The following is a 20,841-nucleotide window of genomic DNA, read 5'->3' as shown; positions in this document are numbered from 1 at the left end:
TAGCTGCACATGCGCACTTTGAATGTTTGTAGCATGTAGCTAGCTTCGTGTAGTGAGCTTTGAATTTGGCCATTCATCGTTGTAGCTCCACCAAGCTGACTGCGTACTTTGAAAATAGCTGAGAGCCGCAAGAGGATATCCTATGAAGCGAGGCTGGCTGCAGAGACTGATGAAGATGAGCTCGGACGTTAGTGACATTTGAGAGGCGTTTCCCCCGGACGAGCAGGAGAGCTGGTAGGATGGTCTTCCGCATGCGCAGTTTTTTAAAATGTGTCAAACAGATGTTTGGCTTCCACTTTTCGAGAACATCATTTAAGCTACCTTTAACTGTTGAGAAGAAATGTAGCTAATCCACATCACTTCTGAAACAAACACGGGATAGGCAATTTCTATTTTTCGGATGTGGAAATCCCAAATTAGTTTTAAGTAAACTCCTGAAACTCAAGCTAACATTTCAGCACGCCAGCACCGAAAGTATACATTTTAAGAAGGTGCGTAAGTCGATGAGAGGATCTGAAGAGAATATGCCACCAAATGATTAAATTGTGAGTGACACACACCATTGTGATCACAGACTGTTGCATAATCCGAAGCTGAGTGGAGTGTTGGCACGGTCAGAAATGCTGGCCAAGATTTTCTGTCCGTGCATGTGAGCCACAGCACAGCTGAGCATGTGCACTATGCACCCTCCTCTGCTTGCATCCTCACTCCTATCATTTTACACAAGACATTGCCACTGCTGTAAATAATAAAAGAAACTCTTGAAGCAGTACTTGTTTTTCATTTAACTCATTCAATTGCTCACTTTCTTATGCTCTATTATGCAATGATAGTTGGCCACAGTGGTGGAGTATGGCAACAGTGTCCAGGTCTTGCATAAGGGAACAGAAAGCGAACTCTCCACTATAATTCCTTGGTGAAGTCCCTCGCTCAGGCAAAGGGACAAGGTCGCACAAGGTCTTAAAATGTTTCTCAGCTGCAACACTCAAAAGTGTGAATACAATACTGAATATGAGACAAAAACAATACATTTTGCACATCAAATTTGCTTCATGCTTGCAAAAATGCAAAATATTGAGTTACCATGTAATCTGTAAACACTAAAACAATGACTCATTGTTTTGTCTGTACCACTTCCAGCTCAAAACATCCATCATCATTAGCTCCAACACAACAAAAGCTAAAACCTCAATCCAAAATTGTGGCTTGTTAACATACTAAAACAATCTGATTCATGTTTGTGTTTGTGTAAATCTGTTTAATGAAACCACAAACATGTTGGCTAACAACTAACTCGGCACTACAGTACTATATACAATTTGGACTCTTCTACAAAGAAAAAGCAAAATCCTCAATCAGTCATTCATCATTCGCTCCCCAGTCTAAGTATTATCTGCCAAATGGCAATCAATTCAACTTCCTTTTTTGTCCTTTGAGGCTGCTGGTGGGAACAAAAACAGAATCATATCACATAATGGTATACAATTATCAATGAAGCTTTTTTTGTCAGTGCATGAACTACGCAATGCAATCTATCATCAGCATTATTTTTAATTTTGAGTGCATTAATTGTTAATTTTGATGTTTCAGATTTGATTAATTGAATAGACTTGCGTTCTTTACTACTGTGAAAACGATTCACATGATTTATTTTAACTGTATTTTTTGTTTGTTAAAACTCTAAAGGCAGACTGACCAGTTTTGATGATGCAAGTGAAGTTTTTGTCTTCCCTTTCATCATGACCACAAATTAAAATCAATTCAACTCATAGCACCATTCCCTACCTCACTGAAACCTACCATAGACTGTTTGTGTTCTTTCATGTTTTTGGTTGTTTTTACAATCCTCCCTTTACAAACCATCAGCTGCCACACGAGTTGGTTTATTTAGAGTGCGGGAGAGATAAACCAGAGTTCTCGCTTCAACTAACTAAACACGATCCATCATGCACACGCCCAACATACTTTACACAACACAATTTTGCCATTCAATGTTGTCATTGTGTCAGGACTGCGCAAATCATACATGGAATGTTAACGTCATTTGTCTACAACATATCAACATTTCAGGGGTGCTGTAAAATTTGATAGTGCCCAGATGGCCATGTCACAAAGCCCCTATTTATAGGGGGAAAAAATGCTGAAAAAATGAGATGAAAACTGGTCAGGACATTGAAAGAGCTAAAGGAATTTCTGGCAAGTACTAACTGTAAAGTACAAGTAACAACAATCTCCCATCTCCTCCACAAATTCTGGTCTATGGGGTACTAGGGTGGCAAGTTTGGTGCAAACATCTCATCTACTTGTTGCCAGAAGAAAACCATTAACAGTGCAGCATGGCGGTGCGGTGGTGGTTTTACTTCAGTCGGAGGGAATTATGAAGAGTTCCAAATATCAGAGATGGGAAATCCAAAAACCCTGCCAGAGTTTTTGTATTAGCTACAGGTGCTTGTACTCAACTGGCAGGTAAACGAGGTCATTACGAGAAGCACCTGTGGCTAAAGCCAAACTCTGGCAGGGTTTTTACTTTCTTGACCTGGTTTTCCCATCTCTGCCAAATATTGCTCACTTTTAGTGCAAAAGGCATTTGCTAAAACACAATAAATAAATAAATAAATAAATACATAAAATATTTCAGGAAAAGCATACTAGAACAGTTAAACTTTATTTGGTGTGAATCAGAGTCACTTCAGCTGGTGGCAGCAGAACCGTAAATAGAGTTTGGCCAACTTGGTTTCAGATCTACTACGCTGTGATTGGTCAACTGCTGGTCACATGACATATGGAGGCCATGTTGTTACCCAGTTGCTGCGATTACATAATGTAGTGCAATAGGTGTTTCCACGTTCATGTTCCACTCACGCCTTTTTGGTTCAGCATGGTATTGACCCACAAAGGAGGAAATTGTAGGAAATGAAAGTTAAATGAGAGTACTGGAAAGCAAGTAAACACTTCATTGCTGTGCAAAGTAAAGTAAAATAACACGATTTGAAGTAGGTGAGACTGCACAATGCGGCCTTCGACCTTTTATCAAGAGTTATCATTGAAAATAAAAATGTAACCGACTTTATTTATAAGACTGTACAAAGTGAATTAACTTAAAATAAAATTATGATCGATTTTTAACTCTTGGTAAAAGAGGGCCCATAATATGGAAATGAGTTATTGTGGATTTTGTGTTGTAAATAAAGTTTAGTATCAAGTTCTTGCTTGTTATATCAGGAGCCAAAGACAGGAGATAAAGCAAATACATGTAATCAGATGTCTTATTTGAACATCCATCCATCCATCCATCCATCCATCCATCCATCCATCCATCCATCCATTTTCTTGACCGCTTATTCCTCACAAGGGTCGCGGGGGGTGCTGGCGCCCATCTCAGCAGGCTAGCGTTTGTGAAAGAAAGTTATTGAGTGTTTTGCGTGCAGAACGATAGGCATGCTCATGCGCTGCACGCTTAAGTGCACGCCCAGCCCTGTCGTCGAGGGTAACAATATGGCGTCCATGTTTTCAGTTGGCCAGACTCTCGCTATATACGGCTCTAGGTGGCAGGTATGTGCTGAGTTATATTTAATATGTGTTTGGATGTTATTGGTTGTTATAAGAGGGTGTGCACACTTCAGCAAACACATTATCTCAGTTGTTTATTTCCCCTCTCAATTATTATTATTTTACAATTGGGATGTATATGCTATAGGTCGCACTAATGGTGATTTTTTTTTTTTTTTTATTTAGTTTTTAAATATTTTTTTCTCATCACAAAAAGCTGGCATTTAATCAGGAATGTGTTGACTTTTATATCCACTACACATGTTTCTGGACTGTAGTGAGAACCCACAAACAAGACAACAACAACAAACCACACAAAAATGTAACGTTAAGAAACTATCCCAAACAAGACTGCAGCAATGCAAAATCAAGGCACCATTTCAATACATTATTAATGTTTATTGCACAGCAACGCTATGGCTTAAAACAGTGATTGCCTTCATAGGAGTGGAAATTGTACCGTCAGTGCAAATCACGATACAAATCTAACAATTGCCAGTGTTGTTTCTGGATATGTGTGCACACCCAAACATAAAAAAAAAATGACATTAGAAAAACTATTATATCAAGAATTGAAAGGTTAGTAGATGTACTGTATTTTGCCACCACCTTTGAAGGACAATTTCTTGAGTTTTATGCAATTTTCAACACACAAAACCACAATTATGTTTATGAATTATTTATCACAACAATTGACGCTTGTTAAAGCTGTTTAAATTGTTTCCAGTGTAGTGTATTAAGAGCTAATGGGGCGCTAATTACTGCTTTAGGATCCAGCCCGCTAAATAATAGCAGACAGCAACATGTGGTCCACATTTGCTTTGTAAATAAGCATGAGGCTTTGGCTCACTACGGCCACTGTGTCTTACAAATAGGGTTTCTTTTGACTGCTTGAAACGTTAGCCCAGTTATTTTTTGTAAGAAGATTTACAGTTGTGGGCAAACTGTGTCAGTGACTGAAGCACTGATGAAGTGTGTACTGTTATTTAAGTGCATTTCCACGCCACTTCCAAAGCACACAAAAGAATAAATCAGGCGACTCGTATCGTTACTAACTGTGGAAAATTTGGTTTTGAAAGGAGACAGTCAGTTCAGCCATGAGGAGAAGTCTGTTGGCCTACAAGGAGCGATCAAGTTTTATCACAGTGTCCCACAGAAATACACTCCTCATTTCTGTAGTGCTGTCCAACAATTGGAAGCTTTCTGGTGGGATTCCGAGTTTCCCTATTTAGTGCTGTCGATTTTGGGGCAAAATACGGAAGGTTGCTCCTGATTCATCACTTTGAATAAGTCATTGCCTTTCTTTCCAAAGCTGCATAAAGGAATGAATAAAGGTATGAAAGTTTTCTTTTCTACCTTCAAGGTAAAAAGTGCTATAGTATATATTTGTGGTCAACCTTTTATCTCTACACATTAGTGGTGTGCGATACTGCAAATTTAAAAGTAAATACAGGGCCAGTATCGCCGATATTGATACATTAAGAAAATTATGTTGTAGGGGTGGGCGATATGACGATATTAGATCATTAATAACTTTAATGTGTTGACGATCTCATAAAGCTGACAGATTGGCAAGATCGTCTGTGGCACATTCTATACAGTTCAACTTTATGTGGGCTCAAGCTTGATTTATGCTTGATGTATCCGTGTGGCCTCCACTTACTCACTCACACAAACACGAGGCCGAGGGCGCGCGGATGAGTCGGACGCTCGCGGGAGCTCCAACCACCCGGCCGTGGCGGCCCGGAGCCGCGGGGTCGCAGGGAGGCGGCTGGGCCGGCCGGCTCGGTTTGCGCTCCCCCCCGGCCTGGGGCCACTGCCGGCGCGGGGACCCCCCCCTCCCGCCGGTGCGAGCGCGGCTCTGCCACCTCGGAACATTACCCGACAGCCGACGGGTACGCAACTCTCCCGCGCCGCGACACGTCCACATTGCCCACACGTGTACCTACGAGAATTTGTAAATTACACGGAGTCGGACGAGCAAACGCTGTCGTAAACAGTGTTTGTCACGGTTTACAAACAGTGTTTTCTACTTTACAATTCTGTGTTTTATTTACTTTGCTAACTCATCCAAACTGTTTTTGTCGATAGTTTATTGACTAAAAAACATGTTCAACTTCTATTCTGGTGTTAATTAGCGCTGTTCAGTCTTTACTGCCTCCTGTAGTCTGGGAGAATATCGACCACAGCTACTTTAATTTCAATTGAAACCTGTTCAGAAAGCTTAGTTGGCTTAAGGTGTCTGTTTTTTTTTGTTTTTTGTTTTTTTTTAGGGTTTATATACATTGGAAATATGTTTTTTAAATTTCCAAAAATGTTCAGAAATGTGAAGATTAGTCTAAAAATATGAAAAAAAGAAAAGAAAAAAGAATCGATTGGATATCGACAGCGCGGGCGCATTGGGTTTTTGTACACATAGAGTGACGTCACGGACAGTCAAATCAGTTCTGAGTGTTTCGAGCTGATCAGACTGACACGCATCCTGTTCAAATCGGATATGAAACTACCTCCCACATGTGGTTTCAATCCGTCCTGCAAAAATCGGATTTCATGTGCTTTGTGACTGTTCAGACTACAAAAGAGCCATACACTTTATGTATATACCAAAGTAAGAGTACAAGACTAAGGTTTGAAAAGCTTACGCTTGGGAGTTGCCAACAAAAACTGTTTTATAAGAGACTTTAGTGTGTGTGGAACTAGATAACACCCAAGGGACATTTAGCACACTGGGGGACACACAGGCCTTAACAAACAGCCTTTCTGTCCACTTACGTTCACACTTACAGAAGCCAACAGATTGTGTGTATTTACTTCTGGACGGAAGGTTGAAGCACCTGTAATAAATGATTAGACGTTGTGTTTTATATGAAAAACTGTGGAGTACAAACCACTTGAGTAGCCAAATACCAGGAAAATTAAAACTTTGATACTGTCTGATGGTTTACTTTATGTGTTGCCTGACACACAGATAACACAATCATGCAACTCATTTACACGGCCATTTATTACCATGCAAAAGTTTGAAGAACACAATTTGTATTTAACTAGGGTACATATAGAATTTATGCACTTTCATTGCATTTCAGGTTAAGGTCTGTAAAAAGTACCATTTACCTTCTCAACATGACACCCTACACCTCCCATCACCCATTGGAAGATAATTTTATCCACACACACAGCTTCACACAAATCAGATTTGACCCACAAACCAAAAAGTCCCGCTTTCTATGTAGCTGCCAGTAGAGTCAGCTTTAAAATTAAATACATTTAGTTTAATTACATAATAAATATAAAGATTTATTTAATGCATTTGGTAGAATTTTGTTGTTTTTAAGGGTTTGTTTTATAGTGGAACCAATGCTCGTTATGTGCGTGTTGTATGGGGACGCTAATGACTGCCGCATTGTTATGTCATTCCTGGAAAGTCACCCTAACCCCGGGTTTTCACTGGATGCGGTTGCGGTGCGGTTGCGGTGCGGTCCGGCGACGCAAGCAATTAGATTCCATTCATTCGAATGGTGCAGTCTACACCGCTTGCGGGTGCGTTGCGTGTTGACTGCGGAAGGCCTGCGGCGTGCCGCAAGCCTTCCGCAAGGATAGCCTATTTTCTATTTTTGCCGGACGCCGCATGCGGTAGGCCTCCGGCAAATGGCAAGCTAGCACAAAACACATCGAGCGGGACAGGAAGACCGACGCAGTTTCAAAATAACTTTCCGGTTACCTTTCAGAATAAAACACTCGCCAGCTCGTATTTCGCAAGCTTATCAGCAGAACGTGACGTGGGCGTCGCCGGGCCATGTGCTCATTCACGGTTTAGACACCAGCGAACATGGACGCGGAGAGGTTTAATAAATTGGAGGTGGAAAACCACAAAATAATATATGACACGGCACATCCTTTTTATAAGGACTGTAATGTATTGAGAGTTTGATGTTCGGGATTGCTTGTTGTGCCCGTCTCGCTTGCCGTACTGAGCGGCAGCCGGACGGGGAAGACAGAAATAAAGAGTGGACCCGCACTGATCCGACTCTCGTTATTAATATACTTTACAAGGACAACCAAAAAAATGATGCTGCATGGAATCTCATAGCAGAAGAAGAAGAAAAGGTTAAATCAAAAGAAGTCCACCTCTCGTTGTGAAATGCCACATGATCGCGCGCGCGCGGTCCCGCGAGACACGTTGGGAAGTGGGCGGCGACGGAGCTGCCGGACCGCAGCTGTGCGGAGCCGGTGTGGATTGACAAAAAAATTGACCCGTCCGGAGCACGCAGTCAAGACGCACCGCACCGCAACCGCACCGCAACAGCATCCAGTGAAAACCCGGGGTAAGAGCTGCTGTTGCTGGTAGCTGTTATAAGAAGCTATTTTACTCCTCTTTAGTACATGCGGCCAATGAGGTAACATATTTGCAAGCATTTGCACTCTTTCTGTTAGTATTTACGAGGCCTTTTGGAAGTAGTGTACTGCTGTTAGCTCGCTAGCATGCTAGCACTAGTCCATTAGCTATCATTGTTAGCATGTTAGCAGGCTTATTTAGGTGATGTTTACAGGACGATATGGCAAATTGATGTTATATCTTGAATGTGTATATTTTTGTGTTTTGTGTGAGAATTATTTTGTTATTTAGCTCTTTAATATGGTGTTTTCTGTATTTTGTACAGTTCTTACGGCATGTTTAACAGCAATAAATGCCTGTTGTAACAAGAACTACTTGGATTCGTAATTTTCCACTGGTGGGGCGTAACATTCTAGTTAGTGGGTACCAAACACCATCCAGAAATTTGGAGGACTCGTTTTAGGGTCTAATGCTTTTCTACTTTTATTTAAAAAAAAAAAAAATCACAACAAGGCCATGTATCAACATTTTGTACTTGTAAGAAGCCAACAGTTAAGACTTGAACAAACAATGAAAGACTGCACAAACATCATTCCTGTTGTTTTTTTTAGGAAAAACAAACCAATGACATCACTGTGACATCATAGTGTTTATTTTGTCACGGTTTACAAAGTAGCTGCAGAGCCACATGCATAGTACAGCTTGCGTAACTGGAAAAATTCCCACTGACAAGTTAACATTTCAGTGTAAAATTGTTGGAATTCCCCTTTCGGTTGTGATTTCAGTATCGCAGACCTTGAGCAATATTGCTTACAAAGATGACAGTGGGCTATTGTGAATGCACACAGAGAAAAAGTCAGAGATTGTGTCCCTATATACTACTGTATATGTATGATGTTGATTTTCCATAAAGCAAATTGCAGCATCGAGTGGCAGACAGGACATACATGGTGCCTATTGGGTTTAAATACTAGACAGCACCTCAAACTGTCCTGAGTTGTGAAAGCTGTTGCTGAGCCAAATGTTACAGCCTCTGAAGACTATCTGGATAATCTGATGCCACTGTAAGCAAGTGATAGTCACTTTTGCAACACTACACATGCATATGAAATGGAGACAAAATAAACAGAACTGAAGGAGCAGCTACATGATGTTTCTCTTCTGTCTGTTGCTGTGAAGACATGGCCAGTGTCACCAGTTCACATGAATGACAACCCATTTTGGCTCCTTCCCTCCCTCTGGTATTATTTATACCTGTTAATGCTTTCCTGACTGCACTTGGATCCAGGCCCAATTGCCTCATATTGAAGGTATTTACACAGCAGAATGAACTAAGGCTAACATTAAAAGCAAAAGGGCATTCAGAATGTCATGCTAGTTTATTTTTGCTTCAGTTCTTGTGCTCACATGTCCCCTGTTGTTACGCTTCCATATTTATATCATGCAGTTGCGAGGAAATGACTATGAACCCTTTGGAATTACCTGGATTTCAACATACATTTGTAAAAAATGTGATCTGTTCATGATCTTAGAATAAGTCATTGGTTCTCAACAGTTGTCACAATGGTAAATGCATATTCTTATTTTTGTGCCTAGTGCAAATGTAGCACAAAGTGCATTCTATATAGGTGGCGATTGCTTTCTTTTGGAATTTTCATAGAGGAGTGTAGGTAGAAGTTTTTATTTACGCTGTTGTGGGAGTAAACACATTATTTCCCATTCTATTACCCCATGTATACTAATCTATACTTCCAGGCCAGAAATCTCATGAGATCAAACTTAGCAAGAACTGGGAAACAAGATGCGGAAGAGGTCACAAAAGAGGAAGGCTTGAAAGTGGTCTGGGACTATTTGTTTTTTAACAGAAAAAAAACACAAACTTAAAACAAATTAAATAAACTCTGAAAAAAATCCTGTAAATAGCGTGAAAACGGATTTTATAGTCTATTGAGTGAGCTAGAGGTGAGATGTCAAATTAAGCTATGACTGGTGTTATCTATTACGGGCGAGGACCGATCCCATGTATCGGTATCGGCCGCTACTCGGCCTTATTTCAAAGTATTGGTACTGCAATGGCGGCCGATACCAACATTGGCTGCCCCCTTGTGGCCGTTTTACAATCAGGAATAGAGGTGGGAGAAAAAATCGATATTGCAATATATTGTTGCGCTCTCTGTTGCAATAAATTATCGATACACTGATGGTAGATATCGATGTAATGTGTTGTGCAGTGTTATGTTCTAAATGTTTACACACTTTAATTTGTCTCATTTTACAATGTTTACAGTTATAAGGCTAAGAGGTAGCGAGGCACTATGCAGAACAGAAGATGTACATGTTTCTTTGTACAGTGTACAAAGTTTTGGCATTGAATAAATGCATAATTAGACATTTTCCTTTTTATGGGCATTTGATGTTTTTTTCAGTCACATATCGTGATATATTACTAAATTTTTTTGCAATATATCAAAAATCGTAGATATCGTGTATCGTGATATTATCGATATCGTGAGCCAAATAGTGTCACAGTATTGAATCGTGATTTACCCATATCGTCCCACCCCTAATCAGGAACTAGGGATTAGAAATGAGAAGAATAGAAAATTGATATTCATTTTTATGCACTTATAAGTAGTGTTGTTCCGATACCGATACTGGTATCGGCAGAGGTGCCGATACTGCATTAAAACAGTGGTATCGGTATCGGTGACTACTCACAAGTAACATGCCGATACCATTAATTCCAAAGCTAATATAGGATTTTGGGTGCAGCATCTTTTGTCTTGCTCGTGCACGACATTCACTGATATGTGACATGCTCACTGCATGGCGATCTAAGATATCCTATTGGCCCTTGAATGCTCTGAAGCAATGGCAGGACAGCTTTTTCATGTGGAGGAAAAAAATCTTAGGTATCGGTATGGTATCGGTATCGGCCGATATTGCAAAGCTGGGTATCGGTATCGGGGGCCAAAAAACGGTATCGGAACAACACTACTTATAAGGCAAAATGCTACATTGGGATATATAGATCTTTCTATTTAAAAAAAATATATATATTATTTTTGGGAAATTTTATGTGCACAAGATAAAACATTAAAACTGTCGGTGAAAGTCTGGCGAACGTTTGCAACCTTGAACGAACCCTGTTTCAAGGCTTCTTGACATCTTACAGGCACGGTCCTGACAGTAATACTGCCATATTAGCTGCATGTTAAGTGAAGAAATCAAAAGCTTGAAGTAACTGTGGACAGCTCCAAAACCAATTTAAAAGGTTTCTGACACTGTTGGTGATTGCACAAATCTCATTTCTGGCTTGTCCAGCTAGCAGAGGTCGGACTTTTTAAAACAACCACAAAGTAAATTCACACATTCTGTGAACTCTCAGTGTTGATTATGCAGACAAAAGTAAATTGACTTGTCATGTGTGACTGTAAGCCGAAAAGAAAGCAGAGCAACTGTCTCAATACTTTTGACTATATAGTTCATTAATACACTTACTCTCAGATGGATAGATGGGCTGCATCTCGATCTTGTGCACCTCCTTGGCGTAATACTCCTCCTCGCTCCGCTGGCGCTCGCAGGTTGCCGCTCGTTCATTGGCCTTCTCTTGCAATAGGTCCCGTGTACTGTTATAAATGGCCACGATGTCCTTGGAAACGTCCTCGGGCTCGGGGAAGTCCTCTGGAGGACTGGCGAGTTTGAGTTTGCTCAGTATCTGCCCTCGCACAGCCTCGATGCGCTTCTTCTTGAACTGCTCCATGTCCAAAATGCTGCACGTGGACAAGCTGAGCGCAACACTAACTAAATCCAAAGTGAGGAGAAGGCTGACAAAGCACAGGTTCATCTTTTCCTCGAGGACTGAAACTACACTGATTTAAAAAAAAAAAAAAAAAAAGTAGCATTCACTATGGTGACTTAGAAGACACCAAGAATACACATTTTAGGGACAAAAATCTAAAGCTTCTGACCGCATTTGCGCCTCTCAAGTAATTTAAAAGGCGGCTGCAAGGTGTCTACTTTAGCTAAGTAATTCATTCAATAATTTAGTGCTAGTAAGTCCGTTACTCGGTTGGAAAGGGATCAACATTGGCACATCAAGTGTGCGTAAAAGTGCAGCCAAGTCCTGGCCGAGTTTATGTTTGCCGCCATTAAACTGCTCAAAGATGGAAGTGAAAACAAGAATGAAAAGCACCAGCTATACTTCTCACCCGCGAGACTCAAGCACACCTTCGCCGCATCAGAGGGTTCATAGCAGCTTCCGAAACGTCAAAACAGCTTCGAGATGAAACGAAACGACCCATTCCCGAATGTATAATCCCAACTTGTTTTGCTCAGTTGTTGTATTGCGCCAGTCTGGTCCCACAGTTCAGCCCGGCTCGAAGGTGATTTCCTCAATAAAATCCACACAGTCGAAAGTGTTCCACCTTCCTGCTGATGATCTTCCTACTGTGCGCGCTGCAGTGCCTTCGCACGTCCTCCTCACTCCATCTACAGCTCGTCTAATACCGCGTGCCAGGCAGCCGACCTCTGTGGCCACTTGAATGATATTTATAAGGGACCGATTATACCACGTGTCCACCCCCCCTTCAGTCCAACTTTGTGGTTGTTAGTTGAGAAGTGAGGTGACATATTTTAAATAGGAGTGTTTAACGCACCACCTGTGACGTAACACTATAAAAGGTGGTTTGTTTTTGGCACTAAACTAGTGGTGTCCAAACTATGGCCCGGGGGCCGTTTGCGTCCCACTGCTCATTTTCTAGCAGCCCAGTATAAAATCATTTCACACAACCTCGTTGTAGCTGCGGGGTGTTTGAAAAGTGTGGAATAAAAAATAAATTTGGCTTGTGGAGAGCTGTGTTTTTTTGTTTTGTTTTTTTAAACAACTATTTACAACTGGAATAGTAAGTTTGTAGCAGCCTCATGAATAAGTTATTTCAGTTTCAGAAGAAAAAAGGAGTTTCCTTCTCTTTCTGCTGTCAGTGTTAAAGTCTGATTTGTGAACATAGTTATTACCAATTAGGCTACTTTTGTTTTGGCAGGGGTGGATCTATTCTAGTGGGATACAGGGCTGCAGCACCCCCCCCCCCCCCCCCCAAAAAAAAGTGTTCGTTTGCCTTAATACCTTTTAAGAGGTATTACAAAAACAATAATAAAAAAAATAACTATAGTGCATAAATGCTGGATTGATATCAAAGTATGCCTTAGCTCCTTCGATTTTTCTGAATGTAGCCCGCAAAGGAAAAAGTTTGGACAAGCAGAAAAATGGAGGCTACATTTCGAAGTTACCTAGTTTGTCCACTGCAACAGAGTTCACCTTCAGCAATTAATTTGCCAGGTGCCGCCACTCTGAGGAAATTCAAGTTTTTGGACAAGGTGTCGGCTTAAATAACGATTATTAAAACGATAGAGAGCGACACATGAGTCAAGGAGAACCTCAATCTTGTAAACAAAGTTTTTGATGGTATTGTTATGTTTAATTGGTAGCTGTAAGCTTCCAGGTAACAAGAGAAAATATGCACAAAAAAGTTTATCTATATTCATGCCTGCAAATGTTGCATAATGAGACATATTGTGGAAATATTACTTTTTAAATTGCTCATACTTAACCACTTAAATCTTTTGTACTAATCTGTCTCCAAGCAAGCTGTCCTGAATTTTGCATTTCAGATTGTGATGCAACAATGTCATGACTAATTTACGTAAGACCGCCTCCACACGAGGCCAGACTACAGGTAAGAACTAACATGTCAAAATCAAAAGGTAAGCAGAGCTGCATCTAGGAGTTGTTACGATATGTGGGTATAGAGTGGATGAGGGGAGATGGACCCAAAGGCGCAGAAACCAGGCAGGGAGAGAGGCAGAAATGACAATAACTTTATTAACTGAAACCAAGTAGAAGACCGGATGGGACGTGAACGTGGACAGACTGGGCATGATGGGGAAAAACTTGGCATGGCATGGACAGACTTAGCAGAATGTGGACACACTTGGCAGGACAGACTGGGCATGATAGGACGGACTTGGCTAGATGTGGACAGACTTGGCTAGATGTGGAAACTTCAGTTGACGTGGAGAACTTGAGTTAACGTGGAGAACTTGAGTAGATGAGGAGAAACCTGACTAGACGTGGAGAAACTTGACCAGACGTAGAGAAACTTGACCAGATAGCAATCATTACGAACAAAGCACAGCACCTCAAACTAGGACAAGACAATACTCCCACGACACATGAACAAACACGACTCACTAAATGCCACACTAACGAGACACTAACAAGACACACCTGGGAAACAGCAGGCAGAGGGCACTAATTAGCAACACATACGGGGAGGGGCGACACACACACACAGGTGGCGGACGCTAACTATGACGAGCTAGGGGAGACAAAACCGGACAAGACAACATAAACACCCAAAACTAAACCAAAACCCAACCCCCCAAAACTGAAACATGACAGGAGCACAGATTAGCATCTTAGCTAACAGCATGATCAGCATTAGATTCTGAAAAGCTGTACCTACTCCTTAAGTCACTGATGGTGTATATGCCACGAAAGAGGTGGGACGTGATTTTGCACATCAGTTTATTTCCGTTCCGTGTTGCGAACGTGCAACCCAGGGGCACAAATTCGGAAGCACTAGTATTTTTGACGCAGCCCACACGTCGCAAACCGAACCGGAAACAAACTGTTGTGCAAAAAACAGTCCCGCCTCTTCCGTGGCATATACCCCATAGGCAGCATGACAGATGGGGATGGTGACTGAAGCATCACAAGGTCCCGTGTCCTTGGCAGATTGTGTCAACGTGCCAGGATAGAAGGCGGCATACCACAATGGCAGGCCATAATGTTGCCGTGACAGACGCGTATCCAGCACGGCGCAGACAGCCTGACTCGCCGCTTTCCTCTCTCCTTTGTTGATAACACCAAGTGCAAATATTTCCCCAGGTTGTGACGACGACGTGGGCCAGACACAGGAAGCTCAGGAATCAAACAGTCAGCAAAAAAAATGCCGGTGGCATGTTAGGTTACCACTGGCAGCCTGCTGGAGTTCATTGCCGGACTACGGACACATTTATGCTTGTCATCAATGCATTCCAAGTACTGTAATTTAGGTACTTTAATTCTTTTTAAGGAGCGGGCTGGGAAACATTGACCTACATATCTCAAATTTAAATACATTTGATAGATAAGTAAATATACTGAGTTGAGTATTTTTTTTTATTGTTTCCATTCATAGTTTCATCTCTCTAGGGTGGATTTGACAATTCAATGAAGGAACCAAAGTTAGTCCAAAAAACAAAGGACAGTGAACATTTTGGACACAGTGAGCACCGTTATTAAGCCACACCGATACATTGCGGTCTTAGTAGGCAAAATTGCTTTTTATTTTGGTGGCACTGTACAAAAGTGTGATATTTACACAAGGTAACACAACATAAAAATCTTCTGTACACAACATGGTTATGAACAAGCTTTGAATATTGGGCCTGAACAAAGCAGCTCTGTGTTTAACTGGTACACCGCCCAGCTGAAAAAATGTTTATTTTGTTTTCATGTATATGAACTACCTCTCTCATATCAACAAAGGACAACCTTTCTGGAACTCCTCAATCCTTTCTGAGCAGGCTCCAATCCGATGAAGAATTTCCCATAATTTTTCATTCACAGAACTAAGCAGAGTACTGTTTGCTCCCTGAATACAACACTGCCCCCTGTTGATGTGTTACAGTCTCAACCAAATGACAATCAACAACTACAAATCCTTGGCCTCCTCCTCCGCTTTGTCCCAGTCTTTCATAGTCGCTCCCATCATGTAGTCGTCACTGAGGACACTCCATGCTGGTTTCTCCACCACTTCAGCAGTCTATGGAGATGAACAGACACAACAAACGTCAAGTTAGGACTATGAGCCGCACATTTTTTCCCTCCAGCTTTAAACCTCTACATCTTAAATAGCAACGCACCTTATTCATGGGTTTTCCTGTTTGCTGGAGCTACCTGTTCACTAGCCAATCAGAAACGCCGTAAAGACGGCCATATTGGTTTTGACCAATGAGAAAACCCTGTACTATTGGTAATCTTGTAGCATAATCAAAATCAAATTAAAAAAACTTACTAAACATGCAAGATAGTGTATTCTTATACTAAATGTTATGAAGCAACAAAGGACATTTTGAAAAACGTTACATGTGTATTTCATCTGCCAAGAAATCCAATCCACTCTAGTGACATTCATCAACAAGTCTAACCAAAATTGCACAAGGTTTTGTGCAAGCGCATGCAGCAGACTTCCATAGATGCAGTGACAACATGGAAGAGTTTATGTCCATTCTAAGGGATGCCGTTCACCACTGTGCTAGCTATGCAAGATTATGCAAGATGAAGCTTTTAAATACTGTAATTTTAATTTTGGGTGAACAGTTCCTGGACTGTGAGAGAGTTGCACTTCCATGACCAATCATGTCTCACCCGTTTTCTGGGCTTGGTCAGCAAACCCGAGCCATGATTGGTCGTTACCTGCTTCCTCAGAACAGGTGGTGTCATTTTCAGATGACAGCAAGTGGGGAGAAAAAATGGTTTTTACAGGTACTAATTGTACATAAAAAATAATGAACTTAGCACCTTAATTGTTGTCAAAATATTAACAATTTACTACTGAAAATGGCTCAATGAGTCAAAATAGAGAAAAACCCCAAATAACTAAAAACTGACAAAATTAATCATCCAAATAAACTGATAATGAACCAATAAAAATCAAAACAAGTAATGCTTTTGAATTCTAGTTAAACATAATCATTCCCCCCCCCCAAAAAAAAGTAAAATAAATAAATAAAATCATGAAACTGTCCATACTGCATTGGTAAAGCTTGGCAGTAGCCGGCTCGATCGCGCTTCATACCTGGAAATGTTTTTGTGCAACAGGCCCAACTAAGGTGTGTCCACCAAAGGAGGCAGGGGCAAAGTGCACGCTCATATGTGTATAGGTGCAGCGTGCTCTACATACCACATTTTACAATACCGTGTAAGCAATTACAATCAGTGATCTACTCATAAACTGATTGACAGAGGTACACAATGAGCGACTACTTCTGACAGTCACGCAATTATTGCATTCAGACAACTAAAACGAACTAAAAAAAATATAATTTCTCCATCAACGACAAGCACGCACAATGAGACAATATGCATCGATTCAAGATTTTTTTTTTTCTTTTGCTTCTAAGCAAATACAGAATACTTGAGTTTTTTGGGGGGGGTTTTCCTGAGGAGTGACTTAAGAATAAAAACAAATCACTTACACTTGTGTCCTTTTCTTCCTTGACTGTGACTCTGGCGCCACCTTCTGTTTTCCTTAGTACATCAATGAAGTCTTTTTTGGTAACTGAGGAAAGTATTTTTGCCTTCTTCCTATCCGAGCCACCAGCCTCCTTCACCTGTTGATCAATGCTCTTCTGGTGCTTTCTCACGGCATTGAACAGCTGCACCACTCCTCTAGATGGAAAAATAAACAACACAATCAGCCTTTACACTCACTTCCAGTGGAACAACACTAAAATACTCAATAGCATACCTTGTGGCGATTCTCTGCAGAGCTTTTTCAACCTCTCGGTCCTTCACTACATTCGGTTTCACTCTGCACATCATCTCCCATGCTCTTTTCTTGTCAGTCTGGTGGGCATGGAAAGCAAGGAGAAGAATAGATTTGCAACACATCCAAAACTTCTGCAATTATACCAGCTGCAGGGATTTTTGATAGGCAACAATTGAAGTTATAAAGTATTACTATATAGATTAACAACATGCTTAACTGTTGATTAAAGATTGATTTATACATATTGTTTACAACTTAACTCACTATAGTCGGCAACTCATACTTTAACAAGCACTTTGATAATTACCTGTTCCTTCCTCTCCAACTGTTCCTGTCGCTCTTTTGCCTTCACTTTGTCCAGTTCTTTGTTTTTCACTAAGATAGTGGGTTTATTTTTGAGTGTTGGCTTCCCCAAAATCTTGGCCATTGCCTCTGCCCAGCCAGCATTGGGGTTGCCATCCTCCTCCTCCGGACCTCCATCTTCATCCTCTGCATCGTCTCCATCATTCCCTCCATCCTCTTTTCCGTCAGCTTCACTGTCAGCATCACTGCCCCCATCTGAGTTATTCATCTCATTTGTGTCTGCATCATCTGCAGAGTAAGAAATTACTTCTAATTAATTTAACGCTTACATACTGTATAAATGCTTCATGTCTGATACGTGAATAGTGTAAAATTTTAATAGAAAGACAAAAATTGGGAACCCCCCCCCCCCCCCCCAAAAAAAAACCCATACTGCTGTTATCAAGTGCATCTAATTTTCAGATTTTCAAAGTGATGTCGTTATACGAGTTAACTGCTAAATCTCGCGTTCCACGTTTTATTTTCTAATATTACACCGTCATTATTAGTAGGTACTCACATCTAATTTCCGTAATATTGACAATATTTCTCGTGTAATATGAGCGCTGTTATATATACGAAATACTTAGAATTAAAACAAAAAGTTCGAAAAATAATTTGAATACAGTACAGCAGAAGAAAGATTTAAATACTTACCTATATCTTCCATCGGGACACGCGTACCCACCAAGGCGGCCATTGTAGAGTAACAAGGAAATGGTTCCGAGTGCAACCAAGAGTGGAAGTACGAACAGTAATTGGTTCCGCTTTTCTTCTTCATACGGTTCGGTAGTTGGCAACTAGCGTTCAGAAACATGAACGGTGATCCGCACTTACCGAACTGCTGGAGTGTCGATAAGTAAATAGACGGATATCATTATCCATGCAAAAAAAACCTTTAATACTGTAAAATATTAACATCCCGCCGCCACCACAGATTCAATGCCCTGAGGTGCCAAAACCGAATGCCAAGTTGTTATGTAGGCCATTAATTCCCTTTTCGTTGATTTTATCTACTCCTTTTTGTTTACATATTGTTGCTATGTTCAGATGTTATCCTCTGTGTTTGTTAATAGTAATTTTCAATAAGGTGGTAAAAAAAACCAAAATTAAATATATGATCTTTCTTTTCTTTTCTTTTCTTTTCTTTTTGCAGAGTCATTTAATAGTAATTAATGTTCCCCTCCAGGTATATACCACCAGTACGTTTATAATAATAATAATAATAATAATAATAATAATAATAATAATAATAATAATACTGCGATTGGCTGGCAACCAGTCCAGGGTGTCCCCCGCCTACTGCCCAGAGCCAGTTGAGATAGGCGCCAGCACCCCCCGCGACCCTTGTGAGGAATAAGCGGTCAAGAAAATGGATGGATGGATGGATAATAATAATAATAACAACAACAATAATAATAATAATAATAATAATAATAATAATAATAATAATAATAATAATAATAATATGCGTGTACAATTTAGCGCCATCTAGGGGTGAACCAATTATTCATTCATTTAAAAACCTATTGATTTCAATAATATGCAAAAAAAAAAATGTTTATATTAACTTACATTTTTTTTTAAATACAATTGTGGAATTGTAGAATTGTGGGTCTCGTCATCGGTAATTACAAAGGTCGCGCCGCGCCTTACAGGAGGCTGCCATATTTCACCACCATCTTTCTTCTAAGGATACCCAAATGAGAACTTTACAAACCTAGTTAGCCCAGGCTGGTGGAGCTTGCAGCTAGTGTCGGACCGCCGCTTACCTACAAGTTCTGCCACAGCTGGGGTCTTGTGATTCGGACTCCCGTCACTTTTCTCCATCTGCTTTGCATTCGCTAGCTTTTACTACCTTCTCTCTCTCTAGCCGATCGCGTTAAGTCACTCCAGCTAACTCCTGCTCGCTGGACTCCTGGCTCGCTCGGTCTCTCGCCATTGGTCACCGGTCTGCTCACTTGTTGCTCGTCGGGCTGCTCGCTTGCTCATGCCAAATAATAAATGATAGTACTGGTTGGTAGGCGTGAGAAGAGTGGTGTCTCTGTGGTACCGTACTGTGCGTGCTTAAAAATTGTTCCATTCAGTTCACCACGAGATATCACTACATAATACACACTGTGACTTTAATGGTAGTTTTGTGACATCTTTAAATGGTCATTTTTATATATATATATAAAAAAAGAGCTCTCTCTCTTTTTTTTTTTTTTTTGTATTAATAGCTATTTTGCCTGCATGCATTTCCAACTTTTCTGGTTAGACTTACGTTGCGATGCTATCATGTTGGTATTTTTCCTTGCAGATGACCCTCCATTCCACACAGCACATGTGCACTCCGGTCACGTGTGCCTTACCTATGCCTTCTTTTGTAAAAGGTTAGTTGGATTGGATTGCACTCATCAAACAAGGACTCGACTGAATGAATTTCACAATTGATTTGTATTCTTCTTCAATATCTTCAACCCTTATCACGTTCCTCTGAATGAGTAGACTTGCTTTTCTTTAAACCGGTGTCTATCTTTATCTTGTTCCACTGTATCCTATCTGACATCTCTCCTGCCATCTACAGTATGCCTTGCTCACTTCCTGTTATGTTACTTCTTTCCATAAATATCATTTTTTTTCTTTGTCAGAAATTCTATTTAAAGAGACAGTGTGTAATAGTTCACTACTAGATGCGAAATAACTGAATGCAGTCGAAGCACTACGGTGACTCAGAGAGACCAGACTTAGACTTGATGCAAGCACCACCATGGCTAAGTATGTTCACAAAGTTGTCCTTTGGGCATGCGTAGCAAGAAAATGGCGGTGAAAAACGTCAGCCTCATATAAGAGCCTCTGCCACCTATTTAATATAATTAGCGATGAAAAGACCGACTTATTAAATTAAAAAATGTACGATATGTCCATCCATCCATCCATCCATCCATTTTCTTACCACTTACTCCTCACAAGGGTCGCGGGGGTGCTGGACCCTATCCTAGCCGGGCAGTAGGCGGGGTACACTCAGTGGTTTTT

At 40.8% G+C, this 20,841-nt stretch overlaps 2 protein-coding genes and 1 long non-coding RNA gene across 3 annotated transcripts in view; all 3 read right to left on the bottom strand.

Annotated features, from left to right (window-relative positions):
• The window catches only part of tgfb2 (transforming growth factor, beta 2), a 38,080-nt gene extending 25,673 nt beyond the window's left edge, over positions 1–12,407 (bottom strand). Inside the window, exon 1 of the mRNA XM_077527926.1 lies at positions 11,387–12,407. Coding sequence (XP_077384052.1) covers positions 11,387–11,732 — 346 coding nt within the window. The 5' untranslated portion in view covers positions 11,733–12,407. The remainder of the gene's footprint in view (positions 1–11,386) is intronic.
• A 1,335-nt stretch (positions 12,408–13,742) lies between these two features.
• LOC144022894 (uncharacterized) lies at positions 13,743–19,899 on the bottom strand. The gene is made up of 2 exons (XR_013284431.1): positions 19,596–19,899; positions 13,743–14,867 (listed from the first exon to the last, which is right to left on the bottom strand). It is a non-coding gene; the product is annotated as an uncharacterized LOC144022894 (long non-coding RNA).
• rrp15 (ribosomal RNA processing 15 homolog) lies at positions 15,250–18,655 on the bottom strand. The gene is made up of 5 exons (XM_077528083.1): positions 18,481–18,655; positions 17,789–18,072; positions 17,461–17,558; positions 17,189–17,381; positions 15,250–15,753 (listed from the first exon to the last, which is right to left on the bottom strand). Exons 1-5 carry the CDS (start codon positions 18,638–18,640, stop codon positions 15,643–15,645), a joined length of 846 nt encoding a protein of 281 aa, XP_077384209.1. The 5' UTR covers positions 18,641–18,655; the 3' UTR covers positions 15,250–15,642.
• Positions 19,900–20,841: the final 942 nt, after the last annotated feature.

The sequence above is a fragment of the Festucalex cinctus genome, chromosome 7 (assembly GCF_051991245.1).
Source record: "Festucalex cinctus isolate MCC-2025b chromosome 7, RoL_Fcin_1.0, whole genome shotgun sequence".
In the NCBI taxonomy this organism is placed as follows: Eukaryota; Metazoa; Chordata; class Actinopteri; order Syngnathiformes; family Syngnathidae; genus Festucalex; species Festucalex cinctus.
This window is presented reverse-complemented; position numbering and strand designations above follow the sequence as displayed.